The sequence below is a fragment of the Sorex araneus genome, chromosome 8 (assembly GCF_027595985.1).
Source record: "Sorex araneus isolate mSorAra2 chromosome 8, mSorAra2.pri, whole genome shotgun sequence".
NCBI classification, from domain to species: domain Eukaryota; kingdom Metazoa; phylum Chordata; class Mammalia; order Eulipotyphla; family Soricidae; genus Sorex; species Sorex araneus.
The window spans coordinates 49099597-49126146 of NC_073309.1; the positions used below are offsets into that span (position 1 = coordinate 49099597).

The following is a 26550-nucleotide window of genomic DNA, read 5'->3' on the forward strand; positions in this document are numbered from 1 at the left end:
TGAACAAGAGTTGATGTTTGTGTATAATATGAACGCGCAAATTCCAAAGTTTTTAATAGTATATTAAACTGCAACCCTAACCGTTTTCATTGTCACATTTGGAATTAAAGTTGAACCCAGAGCCCTATGTTCTGCTCTTCAATGAGATAAAAGGCGGGAGCAGGAGGCAGGGATGGCGCTTCCCTTGCACGTGGACAATGGGGGGTTCAATCTCTACACCATATGTATCCCCTGAACCCCATCAGGAGTGATCCCTGAGTACAGAACCAAGAGCAAGCCCCAAGCACCTTTGAGTGTAGCCCCACAAAGTTAGAAAATGTTTTGTTAAAAAAGTGATTACAGCATAACTATGTGACCTAATGTTTATTAGGACCTAAAAGGTTTCCCTATTTTAAAAGTTCTTTTTGTTATTTGATTTTGTTTGGGGGCTACATCCAGCTGTGCTCAGGGGTTACTCCTGGTTCTGTGCTCAGGTACGATTCCTGGCAGGCTGGGGAGGATCACATGGGGTGCTGGGGATAGAACCTGGATCAGCCGAGTGCAAGGCAAGCGCCCTCCCCTCTGTACTATCACTCAGGCCCCTGAAAATCTTCTATTTGAGGGCGGCACCCAGCCTGCTCAGTGTTCAGGGTCCCTGTCGCTGGTGCCCGAGGGGGCTGGGGGCGCCACCATTCGGAGTCAGGGATCGAACCTGGTTCTCCCACCAGCAAAACATGCACTTAGCCTTTGGGGTGATCTTCCTGGCTCCCTGAGCACTCGTGAACAAAATCAAGCAGGGAAATGAGCCGTGCGTTGGTGGGAGGGTGGAATCAGGAGGAGGCCTTTCAGTGGGGAGATGGTGTGGCACTCAAGTGCGCATGCACAAGGACCTGAGGCGTGACACCGCCCCGCCAGGTGTGACCCTGGAGCAGGCACTCAGCACCGCTGCACCCGAGCAGTAAAATGTCCAGCCCGGAGGGCCAGAGGGTGGTAGGAGGGGCTTTGAGCTCCTGGAGCTCAGCTTGGGAGACACCCCCCCCCAAAAAAAAGGGACCTATCCAGTCTCCCAGATTCCGACTAATCACGTCGGGCTGCACCGCGGCCCCCCGTTTCACGTCTCAAGGGCGCTGGAATCGTCCTGGGATTCAACGTGCCTTCAAGGTGCCCCGCTAGGTACAGCCGCGGGGCTGGACTTTCCAGGGCGTCCGGCTGTGGGGCGGGGCTTCACCTGCGCGTGGGCGGGGCCTCACCTGCGGGGCGGGGTCGCACCTGCGGGGCGGGGTCCCGGCCGCGCCGCCCTCGGAGGAGCCGCCCGCTGGGCGCAGCCGGGAACTTCGGGGCACGCGAGCTGCGAGCGGACTCGGCGGGGCGCGGCGCAGCCGAGCGGTCCCGGGAGCCGGCGGAGACCAGGTGGGCACCGGAAGCGCGGCGCGGGAACCCTGGGGACCGCGACGGTGGGGAGGGGGCAGGGGATGAGGGCTGGGCCCTGACCACCCCTGGACCCGCCGACCGGGAGGATGGAGACGGGCCGGGAGGTCCCTGGGCAGCCCCCCTCTCCACTCTGGGGCTCCCCAGAGTCTGGAGGCCCCGCAGGGACCGCGCCCCCTCCCCGTGCGCAGGTAAACAGGAGCGGGGACAGGGCGGGGCCTCAGGCCGGGGCCCTTGTGACGGCCCAGCTGGGACGCCAGGAGCGCGCCCGCGGGCTCGGGGTAGTTTGTGTTGTGGGGTCGACTGGCCACCAGGGCGACCTTCTGCCGGCCTGTGTATGTATGTGTGTGAGATGGGGTGCTGGGGGCATTCAGAGGGGTGATGCCCGGGAGCTCGGGGGTGCGTAAGATGGAGCATGACAGCTCAGGTGCGTGTGTGCTGATGCACGAAGCCCAGGGGTGCGTGTGATTGCAATCGAGCCGCTGTGGGAGCATGCAGGGACGGTCAGGCCGGCGCGTGTGCATATGTATGTAGCCTGGTAGGTGTGTGCGTACTTCTGGGCCGCAGGTGTCTGTGAAGCCGTGGATGCAGCTCAGGCGTGTATGATGCAGCTCAGGTGTGTATGATGGAGACATTTCAGGTGTGTGTGTGTGGAGAGAGAGAGACAGACAGACAGACAGACAGAGAGAAAGAGAGAGACAGAGAATATTTTTTGTTTGGGGGCCACACCCAGCGATGCTCAGGGTGTGTTAGCCTGATAGGTGTGTGTGCGCTGGCTCTGCACTCAGGAATTACTCCTGGCATGCTGGGGGACCATATCGGGTGCCAGGGATTGAACCTGGGCTGACCACGTGCTGGCAAATACCTTACCCACTGTACTATCACTCTAGCCGCAGTCTAATTTTTTTGTTTATCTGTTTGGGGGCTCTTTCAGAGAGCCCGGCAAGTTACCGAGAATATCCCACCCACACGGCAGAACCTGGCAAGCTACCCGTGGCGTGTTCGATATGCCAAAACCAGTAACAACAAGTCTCACAATGGAGACGTTACTGGTGCCCACTTGAGCAAATCAATGAACAAGGGGATGACAGTGATACAGTGATTCATTGATACTGTTTGGGGGCCACACAGAGATGCTCAGGGCTTACTCCTGGCTCTGCACTGAGGGATCAGTCCTGGTAGGGCTCAGGAGACCATATGGGATGAGAGAGAGAGACAGACAGACAGACGGACAGACAGACAGAGAGAGACAGAGAGAGAGAGAGAGAGAGAGAGAGAGAGGGAGGGAGGGAGGGAGAGAGAATATATGAATATATGAATGTTCGAGGCTTGGGGCTACAGCGATAGCACAGCTTGTAGGGCGTTTGCTTTGCACACGGCTGACCTGAGTTTAGTTCCCAGCATCTCATATGGTCCCCCAAGCACCGCCAGGAGTAATCCCTGTGCATCGCCGAGGGCCGCTTGTGTGTGTTGGGGAAATGGCCTGAGCACTGAAGGAGTCACTGCTCCTGTGGGGGAGGGGCGCGAGGCCACGTCAGGTGCGTGCCTGATGGGGAGGCTGAGGGGCCTGGGGGATGGTACAGCTTGACTGTGAGGCGGGAGATGTTGAGAGTGACACAGCGGGAGAGACTGATTCATGAGCGGTGGAGCTGGGGGCCTCTCACGCTCACTCCTGCCTGCACTGGGCTGGGGGTGCACGGCGCTTGGCAGATGAACATTGTTGGGTAATTCCCGGTCCCCACCAGGACAGCCCTGAGGAAGGCTTGGAGATGGGTTGGCATCCTTTGGCTATAAAGTTTTTTTCTTTTGGTCTTGGGGATGTCTGGGCCATAACTGGCAGTGCTCAGGGGCTGTTTCTGGCTCTGTACTCAGGAGCGACCTCTGGTGGTGCTCAGGGGACCATGCAGTGCTGGGGTTGGAATCTGGGCAGGATGTATTGGAGTAAGGCAAGCACCTTACCCGCCCCCACCCATGCTGTCAGTAGTTTTTGTTTTTTAAGTTTTTTTTGGCCATCCCCCAGCAATGTTTAGGGATTACTCCTGGCTCTGCACTCAGGAATTACTGGCCGTGTTCAGGGGACCATAAGGGATGCCGAGTATCAAACCTGGTGGGCTACATGCAAGGCAAACGCCCTCCCCGCTGTACTATCGCTCCGGCCCTTGGGGTCTTGTTTTGATGAAGGCACACACACCTTGTGTTTTCGACATAATGTGCTCACACCCTTCGTAACCCGAGTGGGGATTCTGAAACTATTTCCTCTTGTCACCCCTTTTCGCCCAAAAACTGTGGATCGGGGTGCATGCTGCCACAGACACCTCAGAATGCAGTGTTGATATTTGGTCATTGTCCCATTCAGAAGCTTTATGGGGGGTACAGATTGTTCGAGCCCACACGCCCTCATTCAGTGACTCAACCACATGAGGGGTCACAAGAGGCTACCGGCTCATTTGAACTTGTCTCTTTTGTGATGTCATGGAGCGAGTCCAGGCCCTCAGACATGCCCACGTGTGCTCTGCCACTGAGCCACCACTTTCCTGGCCCTAAACAATAGCATGTATATGGAGGGACCAGACATGAGCCATGCTCTCTCAAATTCAGTGATTTATAACAACACGTGGGCGTCTCTGAGCATGAGGCATTTCTCTCTTTTATTTGGGGGGGGTCACACCTGGCGATGCACAGGGGTTACTCCTGGCTTTGCACTCAGGAACTACTCCTGGCGGTGCTCAGGGGACCATATGGAATGCTGGGAATCAAATCGGGTCGGCCATGTGCAAGGCAAACGCCCTAGCCACTGTCCTGTCACTCTATCCCTGCATGAGGCATTTCTAAGCGGGGAGGCAGGTTTAGGTCATCCCTGGCAGCGCTCAGGGGCTATTTCTGGCTCTTTGCACAGGAATCACCCCCGCTGGTGCTCAGGGGACCATGTGTGGTGCTGGGGGTCAAACTGGTGTCAGCCACAGGCAAGGCAAGCGCCTTAACCCTCGAACAATCTCTGTCCATGAACCGATTCTGCTGTACACGGGTCTGAGGGATGGGTGTGGGCACCAGGGAATGCCAAGCTGTGTGGGCCTTGGACCCTTCCCCTCTCAGCCCCCTCCCACCCACCTCCCCACACCCCAGCAGATACACCTGAGTTCAGAGCTATTTGCCTGTCTGTGCTGGACACTGTGTGTCCGTGTCTAAGCTGCTGCGAATGTCGGGGATGATCCAGCTGGTCCAGCTGGGGGTTGGCTGATTTTGAGGGGGGTCCGTGAGAATCCTGGGGGCTGGGAGTTTGCAGGAGACCTGGGCACACATGACTATTGGCCTGCTTGAATATATGTGGACAGGACTCATTTCTGCAGGCAGCCCAGGGGCCTGGCATCATCGCCGTGCCAGGCTTTGCCCTTCCAGAGCCAAAGGTCCCGGGAGGTGGGGTGCAGCCCGAGAGGTGAGTGCCTGTGTGTGATGCAGGGACACCGGAGATACCAGGGATCAAACCTGGGTCAGCCTTGGGCAAGGTAAATGCCCTCCTGCTGTACTGTCATTCTGGTCCCTGGGTTCTCTACTTTTTTTTTTTTCTTTTTGGGTCACACCAGTGATGCACAGGGGTTACTCCTGGTTCTACACTCAGGAATTACTCCTGGCAGTGCTTAGGGGACCATATGGGATGCTGGGATTCAAACCCAGGTTGGCCGCGTGCAAGGCAAATGCCCTACCCGCTGTGCTATCGCTCCAGCCCCTGGGTTCTCTACTTTTGAAAATAGGGGTCCCCTCCATCAGTGCAGGGGGACTATCATGGTCACACCTGGTGGCGCTAGGAGAAATGTGGTGCCAGAGATGGAACCTGGACACACACAGGCTAGACATGTGCCCGGCCACTTAAGTCATCCCACCTGACCCTTGAGTTGTATGTGAGGGGCCAGGGTTGGGGCCACATCTGGCAGTGCTCAGGGGTCACTCCCTAGTGGTTCTGGGGGGATCCTCTGTGGTGAGGGTCATTCCATCTAGGGTTGGCTGCATGCAAGATCAGTGCCTTTACCCCTCGACTCTCTCTCCAGCCCTAGAGTTGGTTTGTTTTTATTTTGTTTGGGGACCACACCTGGCAATGCTCAGGTAACTCCTGGCTCTGTGCTCAGGATTTTTTGTTTTCAGTTTTTTTTTGGCCACACCCAGTGATGCTCAGAGGTAACTCTTGGCTCTGTACTCAGAAATTATTCCTGGCAGGGCTTAGGGGACCATATGGGATGCTGGGGATCAAACCTGGGTCTGCCACGTGCAAGGCAAATGCCCTATATATTGTACTATCACTCTAGCCCGAGTTGCATTGTGTGTGTGTTTGTATTTTTAATACACACAGACTGTAACAGTCTGTCTGTATTATTCCTGAGTATGTAATCTATGGACTGGAGCGATAGCACAGCAGGTAGGGCATTTGCCTTGCACGCGGCCGACCTGGGTTCGGTTCCTCTGCCCCTCTCGGAGAGTCCAGCAAGCTACCGAGAGTATCTCGCCTGCACGGCAGAGCCTGGCAAGCTACCTGTGGCGTATTCAATATGCCAAAAACAGTAACAAGTTTCACAATGGAGACATTACTGGTGCCCGTTTGAACAAATTGATGAGCAACGGGATGACAGTGACAAGTGACAGTTGGGGGCTGGAGCAATAGCACGGCGGGTAGGGCATTTGCCTTGCATGTGGCCGACCCAGGTTCAATTCCCAGCATCCCACATTGTCCCCCAAGCACTGTCAGGAGTAATTCCTGAGTGCAGAGCCAGGAGTAACCCCTGTGCATTGCCAGGTGTGACCCAAAAAGAAAAAAAAAAAAGACATTGTGTCTTCAGTATCATCGCCCTGTCACCTGAAGCCACGGCTCCGAGGCCCTCCCCACCCACTTCCCATCCGGGCCTGAGACCCTCTGTTGTCTTGTAGCCTGTGTGGCACCCACGGACCACACCTGCCTCACGTGTCCCCACTCGCCCTGCGCTGGCCGGCCTGGTTGCAGCAGAGGGCGGGGCCCCATTTCCCTGGGGGCTCTTGTCTGTCATCTGTCAGCCCTGGGACGGATCTATGGCAGCCCCCCTGCACCCACCAGAGCTCCCCCCAACCCAGGGAGGATGCGTCTGCCTCCAGGCCCACAGCCCCTTGCCCCCTGCTCCGGCCCCGCCCCTCAGTGGTCCGACTGGTTCCCAGGAAAACACCCAGCACTGGAGTGAGCTCAGAGCTGCCACCCCCACACGCCCCGCCCTCCAGCCTCAGCTCACCCAGGTTCTAGGTCAGGGAACCAGGGGTCCTGGGCTGCTGCGGACGGGCCAGGTGAGCTGCTTGGGGCCGCTGTTGCCTCCTGTGGGGTCCGTTGAGCCAACGGGACCGGAGCAGCCAGCCACGCAGGGGATGGGCAGGGTGGGGGTGCTGGCTTCCCCCGTCTCCTCTCCAGCTGCGGCGGTGGCGGGCACAGCTGGGAGGAGGAGGGGCTCCTGCCGCTCGGCATGGGCCTGGGCATTTCCTGTCATGATCCTGACACCCTGCCGCCACCCTCCCCCCCACCAGGAGCAGCCATGTCTGTGCAGGTGGCGGCCCCTGGGGGCCCCGAGCGCCTGAGCCCCGAGGAGCTGGTGCGCCAGACCCGGCAGGTGGTCCAGGGCCTGGAGGCACTGCGGGCCGAGCACCACGGCCTGGCCGGGCACCTGGCGGGCGCGCTGGCGGGCGCCGAGCTGCTGGAGGAGAAGCAGCAGGTGCTGAGCCACTCGCTGGAGGCCATCGAGCTGGGGCTGGGTGAAGCCCAGGTAGGAGGGAGCCGCCCGCCTCGGGGAGCGGGGACCCCGGGAGGGAGCCCGTCGGGCAGAGACGGGGTGTCCGGGCAGCCCCGGCCATGCTTGGGGGGACTTGGGGACTCCCCGGCTGCCTGTGTGGGAACAGAGCAGTCCCTGGGCGCCTCAGCATCCCCAGGGCCAACCTCGGGCGCCTCAAGAATGGGGGCGGCCCTAGAGAGAACGGGGGTGGGGTGGGTGCTCTAGCTTGCTGTGCGGCCCTGGGGGTGGCAGTGACCTGTCCGCCCGGCGCCACAGGTGCTGCTGGCCCTCTCGGCCCACATGGGCGCGCTGGAGGCTGAGAAGCAGCGGCTGCGGGCGCAGGCCCGGCGGCTGGCCCAGGAGAACGCGTGGCTGAGGGAGGAGCTGGAGGAAACGCAGCGGCGGCTGCAGGCCAGCGAGGAGGCTGTGGCGCAGCTGGAGGAGGAGAAGAACCACCTGGAGTTCCTGGGCCAGCTGCGGCAGTATGACCCGCCCGCCGAGAGCCAGGTGTGCGGGCTGGGGGGTGCCCACTCCCCGGCCAGGGCTGCTTCAGCAAGGATTCAGGCTCTGTGCACACAGCTGATCCCAGATCTTTCCCTGGCGCCAGGCCAGAGTCCCCAGTACTGCCAGAGGTGACCCCTGAGCACTACCGGGTGTGGCCCCAACACCCCCCCCTCCCACTCCCAGTAGAAAACATCTTTCCCTGGAAAAGGTTCCCTGAAACCCTTTTTCACCTGAGAAGTGCAAGACAGGCTGGCACTGGCGGAAACTGTGGATTTGCGCGTGACTGATTCTGAATGACTTTCTGGTCATTACACGCTCAGGAACCTTTTTTTTGGAGGGGCGGGGCGGAGCGGGGTGGGGGGAGTCACACCCAGCTGTGCTCAGGGCTTACTCCTGGCTCTGCACTCAGGGATCACTCCTGGCAGGACTCAGGGACCCATAGAGGGTGCTGGGGGGTTGAACCCAGGTCGAACCCGGGTCGAATGCATTTAAGGCAAGTGCTCTCCCCGCTGTGCTGTCATTCCAGCCAGTGCTCAGGAACCGTTGACCCCGGCCAGTTTCTGTGCCTCTCACACCCAATCGTGGGAGCCCCTCTGGGTCACTTACAGTTTAAGAAGTGAGGTCCAAGACCAGAGACCCTTCGGAGGCCCTGATCTTGTGTAGACCCCCCTCCCACCCAAGTCCTGTGAGCCCCTAGGCCCTCTTCAAGACCCCCACCACCCCTCAAACAAGTGACCCCCGGCCTCTCCCGTGCTCCGCAGCAGCCTGAGTCCCCGCCTCGCCGAGACAGCCTGGCCTCCCTGTTCCCCAATGAGGAGGAGGAGAGGAGAGGTAGGGGTTCAAGGAGTGGGGAGGAGACGTAGGGGTGCTGAGGGGGGTGGGGAGAGAGGAGAGAAAACGTAGGGCGTGGGGTGGGGAAGGAGAAATAGGGGTGTGGGGAGGAGAGGGCGGGGGTGGTGGAGCCGAGCCCCCCTCCCAGTGTGTGCGCCTTCACGGACGGGGTTGCAGTGACCGGTGACCCTGCAGGTCCCGAGGCGGCAGGGGCAGCGGCGGCCCAGCAGGGAGGCTACGAGATCCCTGCGCGCCTGCGCACACTGCACAACCTGGTCATCCAGTACGCAGGCCAGGGCCGCTACGAGGTGGCCGTGCCACTCTGCCGCCAGGCCCTCGAGGACCTGGAACGGAGCTCGGGCCACAACCACCCGGACGTGGCCACCATGCTCAACATCCTGGCGCTGGTGTACCGGTGAGGGCCCGCGGGCGGCGGCAGGGGCGCAGCGGTCTGGGGGCTCTGGCTTCGGGAGGTGTGCCAAGGGGGTGGAGCCCCCCAGGCCAGGCCCAGCCAACCAGGTCCCTGCCCCCGTCCGGCCTTCCTGCAGGGACCAGAACAAATACAAAGAAGCCACAGACCTGCTCCACGATGCCCTGCAGATCCGGGAGCAGACACTGGGCCCCGAGCACCCCGCCGTGAGTTGCGGTGGGCCCTGGGACAGGCAAGGGGTGCTGAGGGCGGTCAGCCACCATCTGACACGAACCCCCCCACCCATCCCCCGCAGGTGGCCGCCACCCTCAACAACCTGGCCGTGCTCTATGGGAAGCGGGGGCGCTACCGCGAGGCTGAGCCCCTGTGCCAGCGTGCCCTGGAGATCCGGGAAAAGGTGCACCTCCGCGTCCCGTTTTGTGGGTGCCCCACGCCCCTCCCCCAACCCCTCCGCCTGACCAGGTCAGGGTGGGTCTTGGATCGCCGTCCCCGCTTTGGTCGTGGCCCTCCCCTCCCACAGTTCTGGCCGCCCGGCCCGCAGAGCCCCCCGCCCCGAGCACACTGGCGTTTCGTGCCCCCCCCCAGGTCTTGGGCGCCGAGCACCCGGACGTGGCCAAGCAGCTGAACAACCTGGCGCTGCTGTGCCAGAACCAGGGCAAGTTCGAGGCGGTGGAACAGCACTACGCACGCGCGCTGAGCATCTACGAGGCCCTGGGCGGGCCCCACGACCCCAACGTGGCCAAGACCAAGAACAACCTGGTGAGGGCGCAGCCCCCCACCCCGAGCGCGGGGGCCCCCACCAGGCCCCGCCCAAGGGCGTGAAGTACAGGAGCTGGAGAAGAGCAGAAGCTGAGCCGGTGACACCAGAGACACACTTAGATATTTATTGGGGGGCCCTCAGTCTCCCCCATCCGGGCCTCTCCCTACAGCGTGATTTGAGAGGGGCCAGCGTCCCCATTCCTGCAGACGAGGAGATGGGAGAGGCACAGAGGTGGTGTTGGGGATGGGGGCCCAGGCGGGGGTCGGGCGCGAGGTCACCATTCCCCACCCCCCACTTCTGCAGGCGTCCGCCTACCTGAAACAGAACAAGTACCAGGAGGCTGAGGCGCTGTACAAGGAAATCCTGCGCCGGGAGGACCTGCCCGCCCCCCTGGGTGAGCCCCGCCCCCGCCCCGCCCCCACAAGCTTCTGTATGTGTCCCCCCCACCACCACCCTTTCTGTTGTTCCCCAGGGGCCCCCGCAACAGGCACAGCTGGTGTCACAGAGCAGCAGGTGAGGCAGGGCGGGATTGGGGGGTCCGGGGGGGGGGGAGCCGAAGGCCGGGGTACGCGGGTGGGGGGCTGACTGATGTCCCCCCAGCCCCTGCGGCGGAGCAGCTCCTTCTCAAAGTTCCGAGAGTCCATCCGGCGCGGGAGCGAGAAGCTGGTGTCGCGGCTGCGTGGCGAGGTGGCCGCAGGGGCCGGCGGGTAAGTGCCCCGTTTCGGGTGGGGGGGGCGGTGCCAGGGACCCCTGGGACTTGCAGGAGTCACACACCCAGGTCTCCCCCTGCATTGCAGGATGAAGCGCGCCATGTCACTGGGCGTGCTGAACACGGATGCCCCGCAGGCTGCTGGCGCCCAGGTGAGGTGCCCCTGGGCAGGTTTGGCCGCTGGGGTGGGAGGGGGGAGGGGGGCGGGCCGAGCCGGCAGCTGACCCTCTCGCGGTCCCCAGTTCTCCAGTGGCCACCTGAGCGAAGCCTCTCGGGCCCTCAGCGCCAGCACCCAGGACCTGGGCCCCCGCTGAAGTGCGCAGGACCACACGCTGGGCCGTGGGAAGAGGGGGAGGGACGCCCCGGGCCTTCTGCCTCCCTCCCCACTTCCTGGGGAAGCCCTCCCACCCTGCCCCTTCCCGCCACAAAAGACCAATTAAAGGTGTCAGTGGGCAGCCGGGAGCGTGTGCTGGGTGGTCTTCGAGGTCCCGCCGCTGGGGGGAGCTACAACTGCTGGGCGATCTGCTCCACCCTGCGGAGTGTCTCCTCCGACTGCAGCTGCTCCAGGCTGAGCAGGGACAGGCCCAGCTGGTCCTCCTGCCGAGGACATGGCCATGTTTGGGGGGACGCCTGGCCAGGGGGTGGCGGAGACCCTCCCGCAGCCACAAAACGGAGGGGGTGCGTACCCGGTGGAAGGGCTGCGCCATCTGCCGCAGGAAGTACTTGGCCACCTGCACGCCCTCGTCCACCGTCAGGTTGAGGTTGGCATCGGTGAGGTGCTCCTGGATCCAGCGGGGCAGCTTCCCTCGCTTGTCCGCCCGGGCAAACCGCTGGGAGCAGGAGAGCATGGGGGGAGGGTGTCAGGGCCCCCCTGCCCAGGCTCGGGAGTGGGGAACGGGCAGGGTCTCCCCCCCACCCCTGCCAAGCCCCTCACTTTATCGGCAAAGACCATGAGGCCGTAGTCGGTCTTGCCCCGGATGGCCCGGCCCACACACTGGGCTGCGTGGCGCATGGCGTCGAAGGTTAGGAAGTCATTCTCACGGATCTGAAACTGGTCCCGCAAGTACTCCAGCCGTGCCTGGAGAGGCCCGTGTGTGTGTTGGGGGGAGCCCAGCCACGCCCCCCCACTTTTCCCCACCTCTCTGCGCCCAGTGACCCCGTCCCCCACCGCCCACCTTGAGAATGCGGCTTTGGGTGTAGACGTAGGGGACGCCAAACATGATGACAGCCCGCCCGTAGTGGTGCACTGTGGGCAGAGAAGGCGGGTGAGGGAGGGGAGGGGGGGCAGGCCGCGATGCTGGTGGGGAAGGGGGCAGCTGGCAGCTCACCAAAGTCTATGCCCTCAGATACTTTGCCACGGGCCACGGAGAGCAGGATGGCCCCACGGCCATTCTCGCAGGCCTGGAGGGGGCCCAAGACATCGCATCATCAGCCGCGGGGCCGCGCCCTCCCCCAACCCCGCTGCCCCTGCACCCCCACATGCGCTTACCTCCTGGTACTTCTCCAGCGCCACGCTGGTCTCTGCCCCATCCTGGGTCTCGATGAAAAGCAGCTTGTTCCTCTGGATGTTTTCAAGAATGCCCTGGGGAGTGGGGGTGGGGGACAAGAAGCAGTGTTAGTGACACGGCCACCCGTGTCACCCCAACTTGGCCTTAGATCTCCCCAGCCCAGCAAAGACAAGAGGGAGGGGCGTGGAGCTGATCAGTCCCGCCCTCTCGGGCAACACGAACCAGAGCCCAGAAGGGAAGTGATTGGTGGAAAAGCCGCGGGCGCTGACCACGCCCAGGTGCGGGAGCAGGGGAGCACCGGCAGGGGGCGCTCTCCTCAGAACACGCCCATGGTGGCTGGTCTTCCTATGGCAACATGCAGACCTCAGCTCGCCCCCATCTTCGGCCCTGGGGTTAGCCTGGCTCACCCCTCTCCGGTGACTGCTCTGATACACTCCCCCCCCCCCCCGCACCGCACAACTTCCCTGCATGGGTTGAGGGCACTCAGGAAACTGGGCCGTAGCCGCCCACCCAGTCACCAGCTGGAGCCCCTTCCAGAAAGCCCCATGACCTCACACACACCTCCAACAAAGTATTCAGCAGCTTTCCAGAACGTTCTATTAGCTCATCAGCCCTGCTGCCCCGAGTCCCCACACCAAGCCCATGTGCACAAGGGGGGCCCCCAAAAGAACAGCAAGGGAACCAGAAACCCAGAAGGTGGGGTCCCCCACTCCCAGAGGTGTGGAAGCCTTGAATGTATGCGGAGGGGAGGGGAGGGGCCCGGTGCGCAGCCTACCTGCTCGTACCAGGAGGCCACAGTGCTCTCCATGTACTGGTAGCTGGTGAAGAAGGCCACGATGCCGTCGGGGACCACGGCCGACATCTCCAGCAGAAGGTTCCCGTAGTTCCGGATCACGGCTGGGCGGGGTGGGGGTGGGGTCAGGACTTCCTGTCTCACTTGTCTCCATCCTCAGGTACTTCCTAAATTCCCCACTAAGGGCATCCCTAAGGTTGCTCCCGCACAGCCTCCATTTGACTTCTGGTCCTGGTGGGGGGACCATGGGCCTCCCCGGCCCCTGTGGCAGGCCAGTCCCATGACCAGCCAAGGCTGTAGTCAGACGCCCATGCATAATTAGCAGGGAGACCCCCAATCCCGGCAACACTGTGCCCCAGGTTAGGGCCATGGCAGCCCCTGGCACCCTCCCTGTTACTTTGGGGCCCATGCCCTGTTGTTACTTGGGACGGGCTAACCACCTCCCTCCAGGAACCACCTGCCCCCACGCCCTGGACAGCATACCTATGTCCTCGCGGGTCTCAAACTTGGAGCTGATGGCCACCTGGTCGTTGCCTCGGCCAATGATCTGTAGAAAGCCCAAGAGATCACCCACCGGAAAGGCCGAAGCCATCCCTGAGGCCTGGGGCCCCCTCCCCCCGGCTTTTACAGATGGCATCTGGGAAGGGCCCCTCGCCACCCTGTGACCCGTGGCTCAGGGCCAGTGAGTGGCCTGGGCCACACTGCCACAGGAGCAGAAACTGACCAGGGCCTCACCAGAGTCCCAGAAAACTGCGTCTCGCCACCTGTGACCTCCTCACACCGGGGTGTGGGATGGCCCAGGAGTCCTGGCCGTTCCTGAGGCCACACGAGACCCAGATGTTCCAGTTTGGCCAAAACCACTATGGCAGCCCACCTGCCCTGCTCAGACCTGCCTCAGTGGCCCGAGTTTGTCACAAATCGACTCTTTCGTGGCCACAGTGTCCCTGAAGTCTGAAAATATTCAAAATATTGGGGGGGGGGGTGGAAATGGGTGGGGCACAGCCATGTGGCTCGGGAAGGGGGTCCGGGGCTCCCACATGCAAAGCCTTTACTCCAGCTCCCAAAGCTTCTCTTCTAAAGCACATGGCCTGTCCGGCTGCAGAGGGGCTGGGATGGCACGTGCGCGGGGTCCACTCCAGAGAAGGCGGAGCAACCCCAACCAGAATGACAGGCCTGAGGCTGGGTCAGGGTACAGCAAGGTGGGGGGACGACCACCTCCCGAAAGCCCCTCAGCTGCCCTCAAGAGACAGAAAACTAACCCAGTTTACAGAGGAGAGACCAGGAGGAGGATGAAGCCTTGAGCCAAGTTTGTGGGGCTCGCAGCCCACAAGCACCCGAGATGGGGTGGGGACACCCCCAGCCCCACCCAACGGCCCTGCACACGCACCATTGGGCAGAGGCAGACCCGGGCCAGAGTCATGGTGAAGGTCGCCATGGTGACGGGATGGAAGTCCAGGATCTTGGGGTAAATGTCCAGGGGGGACAGCGTCTGTAGCAGGGACAGCGGACAAGGCCTCAGCAGGGGCCGGCGGGCACCAGGCGCCCTGCGGGGGAGGGGAGCCCCGAGGGGACGGTGGGAGACTCACCCCGGAAGTGATGATGACAGACTGGAAACGTTCAAACACGGGCTTGATGGCCAGTGAGGCGTCCATGCAGCTGTGGGAGCAGAGGGGAGGGTGGGCGCCAGGCAGGGCGCGGGACCCTGGGCGTGTGTGTGGACACCTGGCCTCACCTGAAGTGCAGGACCGGGTTGGCGATGGTGGGGGTCCTGTCGTCAAAGGGCTCGATAATGATGGTGAAACCTGCAGGGGGGGCAGGAACACCCCAGAACCCTCCCCTTTAACACAATTCATTGATCACTGGCTCCCCAGCCTGAAACCAGAGCAGTGGCCACCTGATACGCCCCCACCACCACAGCACGCACGCTGCCTGGGGCTCCCCAGGGCTGGACCCTCAAGCCCAGAGTCCCCCCACTCTCCTCATCCTACTATGGGGATCCCCACGCCCATGCCTCAAGCCTCTTGCCACCCCCTTTCTGAGCCTGAATCCACGCCAGAGGCCAGCTCCCCTCAAAGACCCCTCCCTTATTCACCCTCCACCCCAATGTGAGACCCCCAAGCCAGACTACATCCCTCTTTTGCTCTGAAGCTCCCCATAACTCCTCAGAGAGTTCAGGGGTTCTGGGAGATCTCACCACCCCCAGCCCATCTCCCTGCTTGAGGGCCTATTGTCTGCCTCCCGCCCCGCTGGCTGGCCCCACTGCCTGGACCATTCTTTAGGCAGCTCCATTTGGTCATCAGGGCTCCTCAGAGACCCTCCTGGAGCCCCCAGAACCAACACTTGGCCCCCACTGGGCCCGTAAGTTTCTGCGTGGGCAGATATGTCTCAGGAAAGCCTCTTCTCCCCACGCCCCATCCTCCTGCCCCTCTCCTTCCCCCCCTCTCCAAATTGATCCTTTCTACCCCTGCTCCTGATGGGGCTCAGAGGACCATATATGGGGTGCCAGGGATCGAACCCAAACCCAGGTGAGCTGATACAGGGCAAGCGCCTTCGCACTGTGCTGCCCCTGCAGCCCCGGAGTTCGCTACTTCTCTTCCGCTGAAAACAGACAGTCCCAGAGACCAGAGCCGGGAATATGTGCAAACCCACGACCCCGCTCAGTTCCACTTAGTGGAAAAAAAAAAAAAGTCATACATCCTCAGGGGCGGGTCCCATGCAGTAGGCATGGTGGGCACTAAGACAGCTCTCACTTGGCCATCACAATTCAGTGATGGGAACACTGGGATAGGATAGGGGAGCCCAGCCGGGGAGTCAGAAGGGGCTGCCTGGAGGAGGTGGCAGGGCTCCAAGAACTGAAGGACCAGGAGGAGGAAGTTGTGAAGGGTGTTCTGAGAGCGACTGGGGTGGCGGAGGGGGTGCGAGGGACACCCCAGGACAGCAGAGGGAGGACAAGGTGGACCAGAGCGATGGAGGAAGAAAGGTGTTTCTAGCCGCCCTTGCAGCGCCAAGGCCTAGGCCAGGGGGTGGGGAGGGGGTGGGGGGGAGATGGGAGGAGACAGAGGGCAGGATTTTGTTGTCCTGCAGCTTGGGCCCAGCCTGACCTGGTTTCCTGGATAGAAAAGCGATCCCCAGGGACCGGCCTAGGCCCTGGGCCAGCTTCGAGCTGAGGAAGGAGGGAAGAAGGAAATGCTGATAGGTTGCAGGGGACTGGCTCACAGGCGGGAGGCGGGGTTCCACCCCAGCTCCATGGTCCCAGGAGCACCCTGGGTGGAGCCCTGCTGGCCCTGCACAGCTCTGCATTGCCAGGCCCACAGAGCTGGGACTCAGGGCCCCCAGAACCCCTGAGCACTGTGGAGGGGGGCACCGCCCACTTAGAACAACAAAAATTAAACCCTCCAGGACATCTCCCCTCTTCTGGGCAAGTTGGAAATCTGAGCCTCATTCTTCACCCCTCGAACCCCAGGCCAACCTCCTAACCCCACACCTCTTGGGTCTCCTGGGCCCTAGACTCCTGATCACACCCCCAGAACAAGTGGAAGCAACAGATGGGCCCCCCAAAAGGCGAACCTGAGCCTCCTGCGCTCACGTGGACCCATCAAGGGCTCCCCACCACCCAAACTCCAGGGCCGCCCACAGGGCCTGGGGGTTCCCTGGCCCGCACACCACCCCTGGACACCTGCATGGAGTCTCCCGCGGCCCGGCCCGGGCCAGCTCACCCTTGGCGTAAGTGCTGACCAGGGTGGCGAAGTTGGCGAGGAGAGTGAGTGGGGAGAAGTCGGCCAGGTCGGCGATCTCCAGCGTGTGCAGCAGGGAGCGGAGGCGCTCGGCACAGAATCTGGAGGGTCGGAGAGATGGGGGGGTTGAGGGGAAGGAGTCTGGGGATGGCCCGTTAGCACCCGAGCTCCACCTGACTGCAGCAGTCGCCTCTGTCTTGTCAGCTGGGGTACCGAAGCGCCCTGGGCCGGTCTCTCTCGGCCGCCCCTGGCCCTCGCTGCAGTTCTGACCAGGACCCAGGAGACAGACCGAAGGACCCCAGCATGTACTCTGCAGGCAGAAACTCTGGGCGAGACGTCCCCAGCATCCCACGGGCCGTAAGCACTGCCGGAAAGGAGAGCCCCCGCCCCCCAAATCTCTGATCTGGAGGTGCATGCCCCAGGCTCGGCGCCAATGCCCTGTCCATCGCTCGCTCACGCCCGGAATGCCGGCGCCTCCCCGGCGGGCGCACCTGAGGGGCTTGCGCTGGATGCACACGCGCTGCGCCAGGCTGCTCAGGAAGGCGGGCGGGCTCTCCTGCACCACGTGCTGCACGCGCAGCCGCCACTTGACAAACTCCAGCAGGCGCCGCAGGAAGCCCAGGAAGTGCTCGGCCGTGCGGATGGAGCCGGGCACGGCTTCTGCCGAGAGAGCACGGGGGCGAGGGAGTGGGCCATGAGCATCAGGGGGGCGGCGGCAGGCGAGCCGCTGGGCGCCAGGGGCAGGGCAAGGCGGCGGGGCTCACCCTGCAGCACCTCGTCGGGCAGCACGGGGTTGGCCAGGTGGGCGTCGGTCTCGCGGGCCACGCTGGCCTCCCGCAGCCCCTCCACCAGACGCCGGTACTCCTCCCGCAGCCGCTTCTCATCCGTCTCCTTGATCCTGCGGGGACGCGGGGTTGGGAAGAGCGCAGGGACTCCGGCCGCATGCAGGGTTTCCCGGGGGCCAGTCTGGCCAGGGGGCACCGCCGCCCTCGTCCGCACCTGAGCACCGTCTTCTGCAGCGTCTCCAGGTTGCCCTGGCAGCGGTCGAGGGTCCGGCGGGTGATGTTGACGCTCATGGAGTCGATGCAGACGTTATCTGCGGGAAAGGGGGAAGACTCGGTCGGGCTGCCAATGGGGCTGGCACCACCTTCCCCCCCATCTTGGCCCCCTCCTCACCGATGTTGTGAGCCTCATCGAAGACCACCACAGCCTTGCGGGCCAGCTCCTTGGACACTAGGTCTGCAATCTTGGGGTCCAGGAGGTAATGGTAACTGTACACCACCACGTTGGCATGCAGGATCTGGGCGGACAGGGCAGTGTGACCCACGCTGGTCTGTCCGGGCCCACCTCACTTCTTGTGTGTCCACAAAGGTGAGGCGAGACGGACACAGGTGGGTGGACAGACTAGGGGCAAGGCACCTCGGCCTGGGATAAGGCACAGACGTCAATCAGCGAAGACACACCAGGCGCAGCCAATAGGAAAGACGGTTGGATACAAACACGGACCACTTGAGATGCATATGGATACAAGTGTGGACCAATAAGAGATGGATACAAATATGGACCAATAGGAAAGACAAACAGATAAAAGTGGGGACCAATAAGATGAACGGATATAAGTGCGACCCAACAGAAGAGGCGAGTGAACAGGGGAGCTGGACAGACAGTAACCACGTAGTGCCTGCCACCCACCACCAGTTCCTCACCGAGTAGCGGGCAAGGAAATACGGGCACCAGCCGTTGCGCTGCCCCAGGGCCTTCAAGTCATCTAGGTTGTAGATGCCAGCGGGAAGGGGCACCTGACGCCCATGGGCATCAAACTCCTGGGTGGGAAGGGGGAGCACAGGGTCAGAGGGGGTGGGCGCGAGTGCATCTGCCCTCTCTCCACCCACTTGCTCCGCGGGCACCTCGAAGAAGCGGCAGTGGGGCAGGCTGGAGTCCTGCTGGTACTGCGCACGCACGTAGGACGCTGTGAGGCTGTGGCACTTCCCGTCCACATCCTTCCCGAAGCGGAGGGGGGTCACCTACAGAAAAAGGCGCGGGACATCTCAGGGACATCTCAGCACCCAGACAGGCTGAACCAGGCGCCCCGAGCCCTGAGCCACACTTGGTGAAGGCGAACCTTCCTGCCCCACCTGGGGGAGACTGGGACATCTGGATCGTGGGAACCTCAGTCGGCTTCATTCTGGAACAGGGATTAACTGCAAGAGCCAAGAGTGGGCCCTGGACTGGCCAGAGAGCTCATCAGACTAAGCAAATGCTTTAAATGTGGGATCAGGGCCTGAGTGAGAGTACGGCAGGCAGGGCGCTTGCCTTGCAGGTGGCCAGCCCAGGTGCCACCTCCAGCATCCCAGAGGGTCTCCCGAGCCTTAGGAGTGATCCCTGAGCACAGAGCCAAGAGTAAGTCCTGAGAACCACTGGATGTGACCCCAAAACCAAAATAAATAAGTAAATGAGGATCAGGTTTGATCCCCAGCACCATTTGGTCCCTGAGACACTCCCAGGCGCTGTCAGGGACTACATCCCTGGCCTCTCTGGAGGAATGGTCTTTTGAACCTTCCCCAGACTCCCTGGAAGATGTGTCCCTGCCTGGGTGAAGAATAGAGCCAGCATGTGAGAGAGAAGACGGGAACTCTGCATGGCCCCTGCAGACCAGACCCTCAGGACCCCTGGACTCGGGCTGGAGGAAGGAGCTCCTCCACGCTTGGGGCTGGGGCCCCAGGGGGACGGAGCTCACCTCAGGATGGATACACAGGTTCTTGCGGGAGCTCAGCGCCAGCCCTAAAAATGGCAGCTTCTCGCCCTCCTGCTTCTCATAAAAGTTGATCAACTTGCGCAGTTCTTCAATCACCTGTTCCCAGGAGGAGTCGAGTTGGGCCCAGAGCCCGGCCAAGGTCCCCAAGATCCCCCACGCAATAATGGCAAGCACAGGAGGGACGAATTCCGGGGAAAAGAGAGCAGCTCGCGGATGGGGCCCGGCTCACCTTCTCGATCTCGGGCACAGTTCTTGAGCAGTAGATGAGCTTCGTCACCTCCAGCGGATATGCCTGCAGCCAACAATGGGCTCGGTATTCTTCCTCCCCCAGCCCGGCCTCCTCCCGGCCTGGCCAGGCCCGCCACTCACCCTCTGGTAAGCCATGATCAGGGCCAGCAGAGACACAGTCTTCCCTGTGCCCGAGGGCATCTCCAGGACTCCATGGCCCTATGTGGTACAGGCAAGATGAGACACAGACTCTCAGACCCCCAGGGGCACAGATCTTGGTGGTGCACCCCCGCACCCCCAAGATGGAATAGCGGGACAACACAGTCGTTTATTCTGGGCTCCAGGGGTCTTGTGTTTGAATCCCCCTTCCACCCAAACCCCTTCTTTGTTGAATGGTTTCCAGTAAGTGCTTCAGTAACTGCTGTGGCCTTAGCCAAGGCTCCATCCCTCCTGGCGTCCTCAAGTCTGAAATGGGCCTAATCCCTCTTCCCAGCAAAGGTCAAGGCGCTTAACAAAGCAATTATAGTGAGCACAGAACCTGATACCTAGCAAGCCCTTGGTTGTTTGCTGTGGGCCATACCCGGTGGTGCTCAGAACTGACTCCTGGCTCTGTACTCTGGGGACTATCTCGGGTACTGGGGATCAAACCAGGATCAACCGTTGGCAAGGCAAGTGCCCTACCGATCCACTATCCTCAACTGCCCAAGCCCTTATCCTTTTAACTTCGCAAAAGAAACTAGCAAAAGAGTTTGAGGGATGATTAGGAGAGCTGGTATGCATGTTCTACATACTGGGAGGGGGGAGGGACCCTGGTTCTAGCATCTGTACACAAGGTTTCTCACACACACACATACACATACACACACCACACACAGGAAAATGTAGTCAAGTTCACAACATTTATCCTGCCTGGATCAAACTCTTTCTGACACTTCGGGCCAGAAATATTTGACAGTGGGGTGAAGCACCCTGTGCATTATAAAATGTTCAGCAGCAGGGGCTGGAGAGATAGCACAGTGGGTAGGGCGTTTGCCTTGCACGCGACCGACCCGGGTTCAAATCCCAGCATCCCACATGGTCCCCTGAGCACGGCCAGGGGTAATTCCTGAGTGCAGAGCCAGGACTAACCCCTGTGCATCGCCAGGTGTGACCCAAAAAGCAAAAAAAAAATAAATAAATAAAATAAATAAAATGTTCAGCAGCATAACTGCCAACTAGATGCCAACAGCACCCTTACTCAGCTCCTATGCCAACCGGGAATGTTTCTAAAAATTGCTCAAAGTTTGCTGTGTGGGGGATGGGGGTAACCTCACCCCTGGCCCTCACTGAGTCTGGCAGCCAGCAGCCCCTTCCTCACTGCTCTGCAGGAACGGGAACGGGGGTCTAAGTGTTGCAGCAGCAGAAATGCCAACTAGATGCCAACAGCACCCCCATTCAACTCGTATGCCAACCGGCAATGTTTCTAAAAATTGCTCAAGGGGCTGGAGCGATAGCACAGCGGGTAGGGCGTTTGCCTTGCACGCGGCAGACCCGGGTTCGATTCCCAGCATCCCATATGGTCTCCTGAGCACGGTAGGAGTAATTCCTGAGTGCAGAGCCAGGAGTCACCCCTGTGCAACGCCAGGTGTGACCAAAAAAGAAAAAAAAATTGCGCAAAGTTCGCTGTGTGGGGGAATGGGGGGGTAACCTCGCCCCCTGGCCCTCACTGAGTCTGGCAGCCAGCAGCCCCCCTCTTCACCGCTCTGCGGGAACGGGAACGGGGGTCTAAGTGTTGTATCCCAGAGGCGCTCCGCTGTGCATCCGGGGTCCCAACTCCACAACCAACCCCCCTGTTCCCAAAACCCAGGGCAGCTCAGCTCAAACTTAGCGGCGGCAGGGAGGAAACCTGAGCGTTTCTGAACTGGGCGGGGCAGCCCCAGGCAGGTGGGGGCAGCGGGATGCGGGTCGAGGGGGCGCCCACCTTGGCGTCCAGCGTGCGCTTCAGCTCCAGCATGTAGGAGAACTGCTCGGGGTAGATGTAGTCGTACGGGAAGTAAACCAGCAGCCCGTCCACGTTGAGCCTGGCGGCGGGGGCTCAGGGTCAGTCCCCGTGTCCTCAGCCGCCCCCCTCCGCCCCCACGCCGGGGTCATCGGGCCGGGGCCGGTTTCGGCCCGCAAGTCCGCCCGCGTCGCCCCCAGCCTTCCCCGGAGCCTCCAGGTCCTCACGGCATCTCCCCGCTGTCCAGCCCAAACTTCCCTGCCGCTACGCTTCCTCCCGACCTCTTCGGGCCCCCGCAGCCTGGCTCGGGTCCCAAGCACGGCCTTGGCCTCCCACCCCATCTTTGATAGCCCCGTCCGCCCGCTGGCCAGCAGCGGCCCCGGGTAGCCCGCTCACTTCATGGCGACGGCCTCTGCGTGCGGCGGCGGCACGCCTCCTCATGAATATTCAGTAGGAGAGCTGGCGCGAGGTGGGAGCCTGCGTAGCATGGACGCGAAGCCATTGGTTGCTCACGGACGTCACTCGGAAGGGCGGGGTCAGGCGGGGTAGCGCGCGTGCGCACAAGAATGCGAGGGCGGGCTCCCCGGAGAGAGGCGGTGACCAAGACGCTGAAGATGGCCGAGTACCAGGAACAAAACTTTGGAGGAGAACCGAGAGAATCGATCTCATTCATTAGGAGTCCGTCTTCCTCCTTCATAAAGTTAAGGGGAAAATGTCCGGGAATTGAGGGCCAGTTAGGAATAGTTTCACTACAACAGAGAATACGCACTTAGGAAAATGCATGCAGTTAGGGGCTGGAGTGATAGCACAGAGGGTAGGGCGTTTGCCTTGCACGTGACCGACCCGGGTTCGATTCCCAGCATCCCATATGGTCCCCTGAGCACCGCCAGGGGTAATTCCTGAGTGCAGAGCCAGAGTAAGCCCTGTGCATCGCCGGGTGTGACCAAAAAAAAAAAAACAAAAACATGGAAGGAAGGAAGGAAGGAAGGAAGGAAGGAAGGAAGGAAGGAAGGAAGGAAGGAAGGAAGGAAGGAAGGAAGGAAGGAAGGAAGGAAGGAAGGAAGGAAGGAAGGAAGGAAGGAAGGAAGGAAGGAAGGAAGGAAGGAAGGAAGGAAGGAAGGAAGGAAGGAAAATGCTTTCTTTGACCCCGGTTCGATCCCTCAACCGAACAACAACAAAATAATAAAAATAATAATGCAAGAAATGAAATAGGGGCAGAGAGATAATACAGTGTACACTTTACTGCATGTGGCTCATCTAGGTTTAACCCTACTCAGCAACCTCCATTGACCCTGCCCCTCGGAGCCCACTCCATTTAGTACCTTGAACTCATTCCTGCTGGAGTGATTTCTGAGTAGAGCCAGGAGTAATCTTTAGCAACCCCTGGATGTGGTCCAAAAAGCCTCCCAAAAATAAAATAAAATAAAATTCCTGAGATAAATTTTTTTTTTTTTTTTTTTGCTTTTTGGGTCACACCCGGCGATGCACAGGGGTCACTCCTGGCTCATGCACTCAGGAAATACTCCTGGCGGTGCTCGGGGGACCATATGGGATGCTGGGATTCGAACCCGGGTCGGCCGCGTGCAAGGCAAACGCCCTACCCGCTGTGCTATCACTCCAGCCCCCTGAGTTAAAATTTTTATGTATTGAGCTAAGGGGATAGCGCAAAGGACTGAAGTGTTGCTTTTGCTAGTTTCCAAGTTGAAGGGCCAAATAGATAGTACAGTGGGTAAGGTCCTTGCCTTGCATTTGGTCAACCTGGTTTGATTCCCCAGCACCCCATATTGTTCCCCTAGTACCTCCAGGAGCGATCCCTAAGCACAGAGCAAAGACTAAGAGACCCGAGCACTGCTGGCTGTGGCTCAAAAACAGAACAAAGCAAAACTTTTGGTGATTTTTTTTTGCTTTGTCTCTGTTTTATTGATTTTTTGTTTGTGGGTCATACCCAGTGATGCTCAGAAGTTACGTGTGCAAGGTAAATGCCCTATCCACTATACTATCGCTCCAGCCCCTTGTCTATTTAAGTCATGCTTAGTAGCCAGGAACTACTCCTGACTCTGTGCTCAGTGGTCATTCCTGCCTGTGCTCAGGTGACCATGTGGTACCAGGGATCTAACCTAGGGCTCCCACATGCAGAACTGAAACCATCTCCCTTGTTCAAGTTCAAAACACACTTGAATTAGTTGGACCCTACTTCGAAGATGGGAAAGCGTCCTCTGGTGGTTCCTGCAAGGTTGCATGGTCTCTGGGAAAGGTGGGAAAGGTCTTTTTTTTTTTTTTTTTTTTGGTCGTTTTTAGCTTTTGAAGTCACACCCAACGATGCTTAGGGGTTGCTTCTGGCTCAGCACTCAGGAATTATTCCTGGCAGTGCTTAGGGGTCCCTGTGGGATACTGGGGATGGAATCTGGGTTGGCTGTGTACAAGGCAAGTGTCCTACCTGCTGTACTATCTCTCGGGCCCTTCAATTTCTTATTTTGGTTTTCTATTTTTTTTGGGGGGGAGAGGAGAGGGCCACACTTGGTGATGCTCAAGGATTACTCCAGGCGCAGCACTCAGAAATCACTCTTGGCAGTGCTCAGGGAACATTATAGGATGCCAGGAAAAACCCGGATCAGCCTCATGCAAAGCAAATCCCTACCAGTTATACTAGTACTCCAACTGAGGGTCAATCAATTTCAGTGTGAAGAACAGAACAGTTTCGAGACAAGGGCAGGGTTTGACAGGGTGTAAGGGCACATGCATGGAAACAGACCTTACCTACTCCCGAAGTGGGACGGGAAAGCAGATCCACCCCTAGCTCCACCCAGATATCAGGGGCTCAGGTTAATGAAGCTAAAATCCCATCTTTCTTGGAGACAATTAATTTTTTTTTTTTTTTTGCTTTTTGGGTCACACCTGGCGATGCACAGGGGTTACTCCTGGCTCTGCACTCAGGAATTACCCCTGGCCGTTCTCAGGGGACCATATGGGATGCTGGGATTTGAACCCGGGTCGGCCGCGTGCAAGGCAAACGCCCTACCCGCTGTGCTATCTCTCCAGCCCCGACAATTAATTTTTTTAATTTTTTTATTGAATCACCATGTGGAAAGTTACAAAGGTTTCAGGCTTAAGTCTCAGTTATACAATGCTCAAACACCCATCCCTTCACCGTTGCATATATTCCACCACCAGGAACTCCAGTATACCTCCTCCCCGCCCCCCCCACCTGTGTAGCTGATAAATTTCACTTTACTTTTCTCTTTACTTTGATTACATTCAATATTTCAACAAAAAAACTCACTATTGCTTGGAGTTTCCCACCCCCCCAAGTCAGACCTGTTGAAAAGGAAGCATTTTTTTTTTTTTTTGCTTTTTGGGTCACACCCAGCGATGCTCAGGGGTTACTCCTGGCTTTGCACTCAGGAATTACTCCTGGCGATGCTTGGGGGACCATATGGGATGCCGGGGATCGAACCCGGGTCGGCCGCGTGCAAGGCAAACGCCCCACCCGCTGTGCTATTGCTCCGGCCCCGAAAAGGAAGCATTTGATAATTTATTTTCCATTGCTGACAATGAAGAGATATGAGGTCTATCGCAGCTGCACGGTTTTGGATTTTTGTATTTTAGTAACTAAGTCCAGGGAAATTTTTGCCAGAAATTGCATCACTGCAAGCTCGTAACTCCCTTTTGTGGTCGTCATAAGGTGGTGGCCGAGGCTCAGTTCACAGTCTAGAGACATTTCTGCAAGAAGCTGCTGGTGCACAAAGTAGTTTAGCTGGCCTCCGGGGCCATGGTTGTGCAGCAGCGGAGAGGCCGCACACATGCAGCCGCCGGGGTTACATCTCGGCGGAGGGCCTTTCTTGGGGACAATTAATTTTATTTGAAAAAGGGGAGAGTTAGCTTGGCAGGCTGAGCCCAAACTAGGGACCAGATAGATAGTAGAGTAGTAGAGTGGGTAAGGTGTTTGCCTAGCACGTAGCTGGCCCAGGTTCGATCTCTGGCATCCCATATGGCCCATTGAGCCCTGCCAGGAATAATTTCTGAGTGCAGAGCCAGGAGTAAGCCCTGAGTACTGCCAGGTATGGCACAAAAACAAAAACCAGTGAGCTCAGGCACTACATGCTGAAGGAAGGCCCAGGTTTGGTCCTCAACATTGTCTGCCCCTCTCCGCATCACCCACACCACCACGAGGGCCTCCCTAATACTGAGCCAGCAATGGCCCTCATCACTGCTGGGTGCGCCCCAGCCCCCAAAAAAACATTTGGGAAAGAGGGAATTAGTACCCGGGCTAAGGGACATACTTTACCTGCTCCTGAGCTAGGCACCACCTGATCTCTTGAGCATCTCCAGGTGTGGCCCTGAAGCCCCTGAGCAGGCCAGAGTGCCCCTAGTGGTCACTTGTATGCAAAGCACCCCTGGGTCCTTGAGCCCTACCACTGAACTGCCGCTGAGGACAGAGGCCAGAAGAACTAGTACAGTGGCTAGGGCACTAGCCTTGCACGCAGCCAACCCAGGTGAGATCTCTGGCATCCTGTGTGGCATTATTGAATACGCCATGGATAGCTTGCCAGGCTCTGCCGTGCAGGCGAGATACTCTAGGTAGCTTGCCGGGCTGTCTGAGAGAAACAGAGGAATTGAACCTGGGTCAGCCACGTGGAAGGCAAATGCCCTACCCGCTGTGCTATCGCTTCAGCCCCCCTGGACCTGTAGAACTAGGAATCTCTGTCTGGAGTCTCCGAAACTGTGGAGCGGTGGGGGTGGGCATGGAGCCCCAGGGGAAGAAACTGTGTGGGAGAGTTTCCCATAGCTCCAACAGATGGAGCAGCAGGGACATAATGGGAGCGTTGTTTGTAAATCTGCGCGACACCTTTTCACAACCCAGTTCATCTTGCTTGATTTATTTGTTCATCTGTTTGTTCTTGGAACACACTTTTAAGGGTGGACATCACTCAGCTTCTGTGCTGGGGGTCACTCCCTGATGCCCTCATTGGACCATGAGGGTCCAGGCACCAAAGATGCCTCTCGTATGCAAAGTTTGTTCTCAACTCATTGAGCTGTCTCCAGATTATGTCTCCTCCGGGCCATACATATTCTGGCCATGTTTTTGTTGTTGTTGTTTTTATTTGTGTATTTATTTCTGTGTGTGTTTTGGGAGGGACC

At 59.6% G+C, this 26550-nt stretch overlaps 2 protein-coding genes across 5 annotated transcripts; one reads left to right on the top strand and one right to left on the bottom strand.

The window, feature by feature from the left end:
• The first annotated feature begins 1261 nt into the window (after positions 1 to 1261).
• KLC3 (kinesin light chain 3) lies at positions 1262 to 10784 on the top strand. Of its 4 annotated transcripts, none has more exons than XM_004607738.3 (13): positions 1262 to 1389; positions 6940 to 7175; positions 7458 to 7688; positions 8447 to 8516; positions 8712 to 8931; positions 9065 to 9152; positions 9242 to 9343; positions 9532 to 9705; positions 10010 to 10100; positions 10179 to 10219; positions 10307 to 10413; positions 10504 to 10567; positions 10658 to 10784. In XM_004607738.3, the coding sequence occupies exons 2-13, from the start codon at positions 6948 to 6950 to the stop codon at positions 10727 to 10729; spliced, it is 1488 nt and encodes a 495-aa protein (XP_004607795.1). In that variant the 5' UTR covers positions 1262 to 1389; positions 6940 to 6947; the 3' UTR covers positions 10730 to 10784. The 4 variants fall into 4 exon arrangements, with proteins under 4 accessions (XP_004607795.1, XP_055002133.1, XP_055002131.1 ...); XM_055146158.1 differs by having other exon boundaries at positions 8450 to 8516; XM_055146156.1 differs by having other exon boundaries at positions 10010 to 10219.
• ERCC2 (ERCC excision repair 2, TFIIH core complex helicase subunit) lies at positions 10304 to 21853 on the bottom strand. Its single transcript, XM_004607736.2, has 23 exons — positions 21808 to 21853; positions 21394 to 21493; positions 19575 to 19652; positions 19435 to 19497; positions 19188 to 19301; positions 18358 to 18474; positions 18157 to 18273; positions 17627 to 17750; positions 17450 to 17546; positions 17215 to 17348; positions 16942 to 17110; positions 16433 to 16551; positions 14449 to 14518; positions 14303 to 14372; positions 14104 to 14205; positions 13200 to 13263; positions 12699 to 12820; positions 11905 to 11997; positions 11744 to 11816; positions 11591 to 11661; positions 11350 to 11493; positions 11102 to 11245; positions 10304 to 11012 (listed from the first exon to the last, which is right to left on the bottom strand). Exons 1-23 carry the CDS (start codon positions 21810 to 21812, stop codon positions 10920 to 10922), a joined length of 2283 nt encoding a protein of 760 aa, XP_004607793.1. The 5' UTR covers positions 21813 to 21853; the 3' UTR covers positions 10304 to 10919.
• Between the last annotated feature and the right edge of the window lie 4697 nt (positions 21854 to 26550).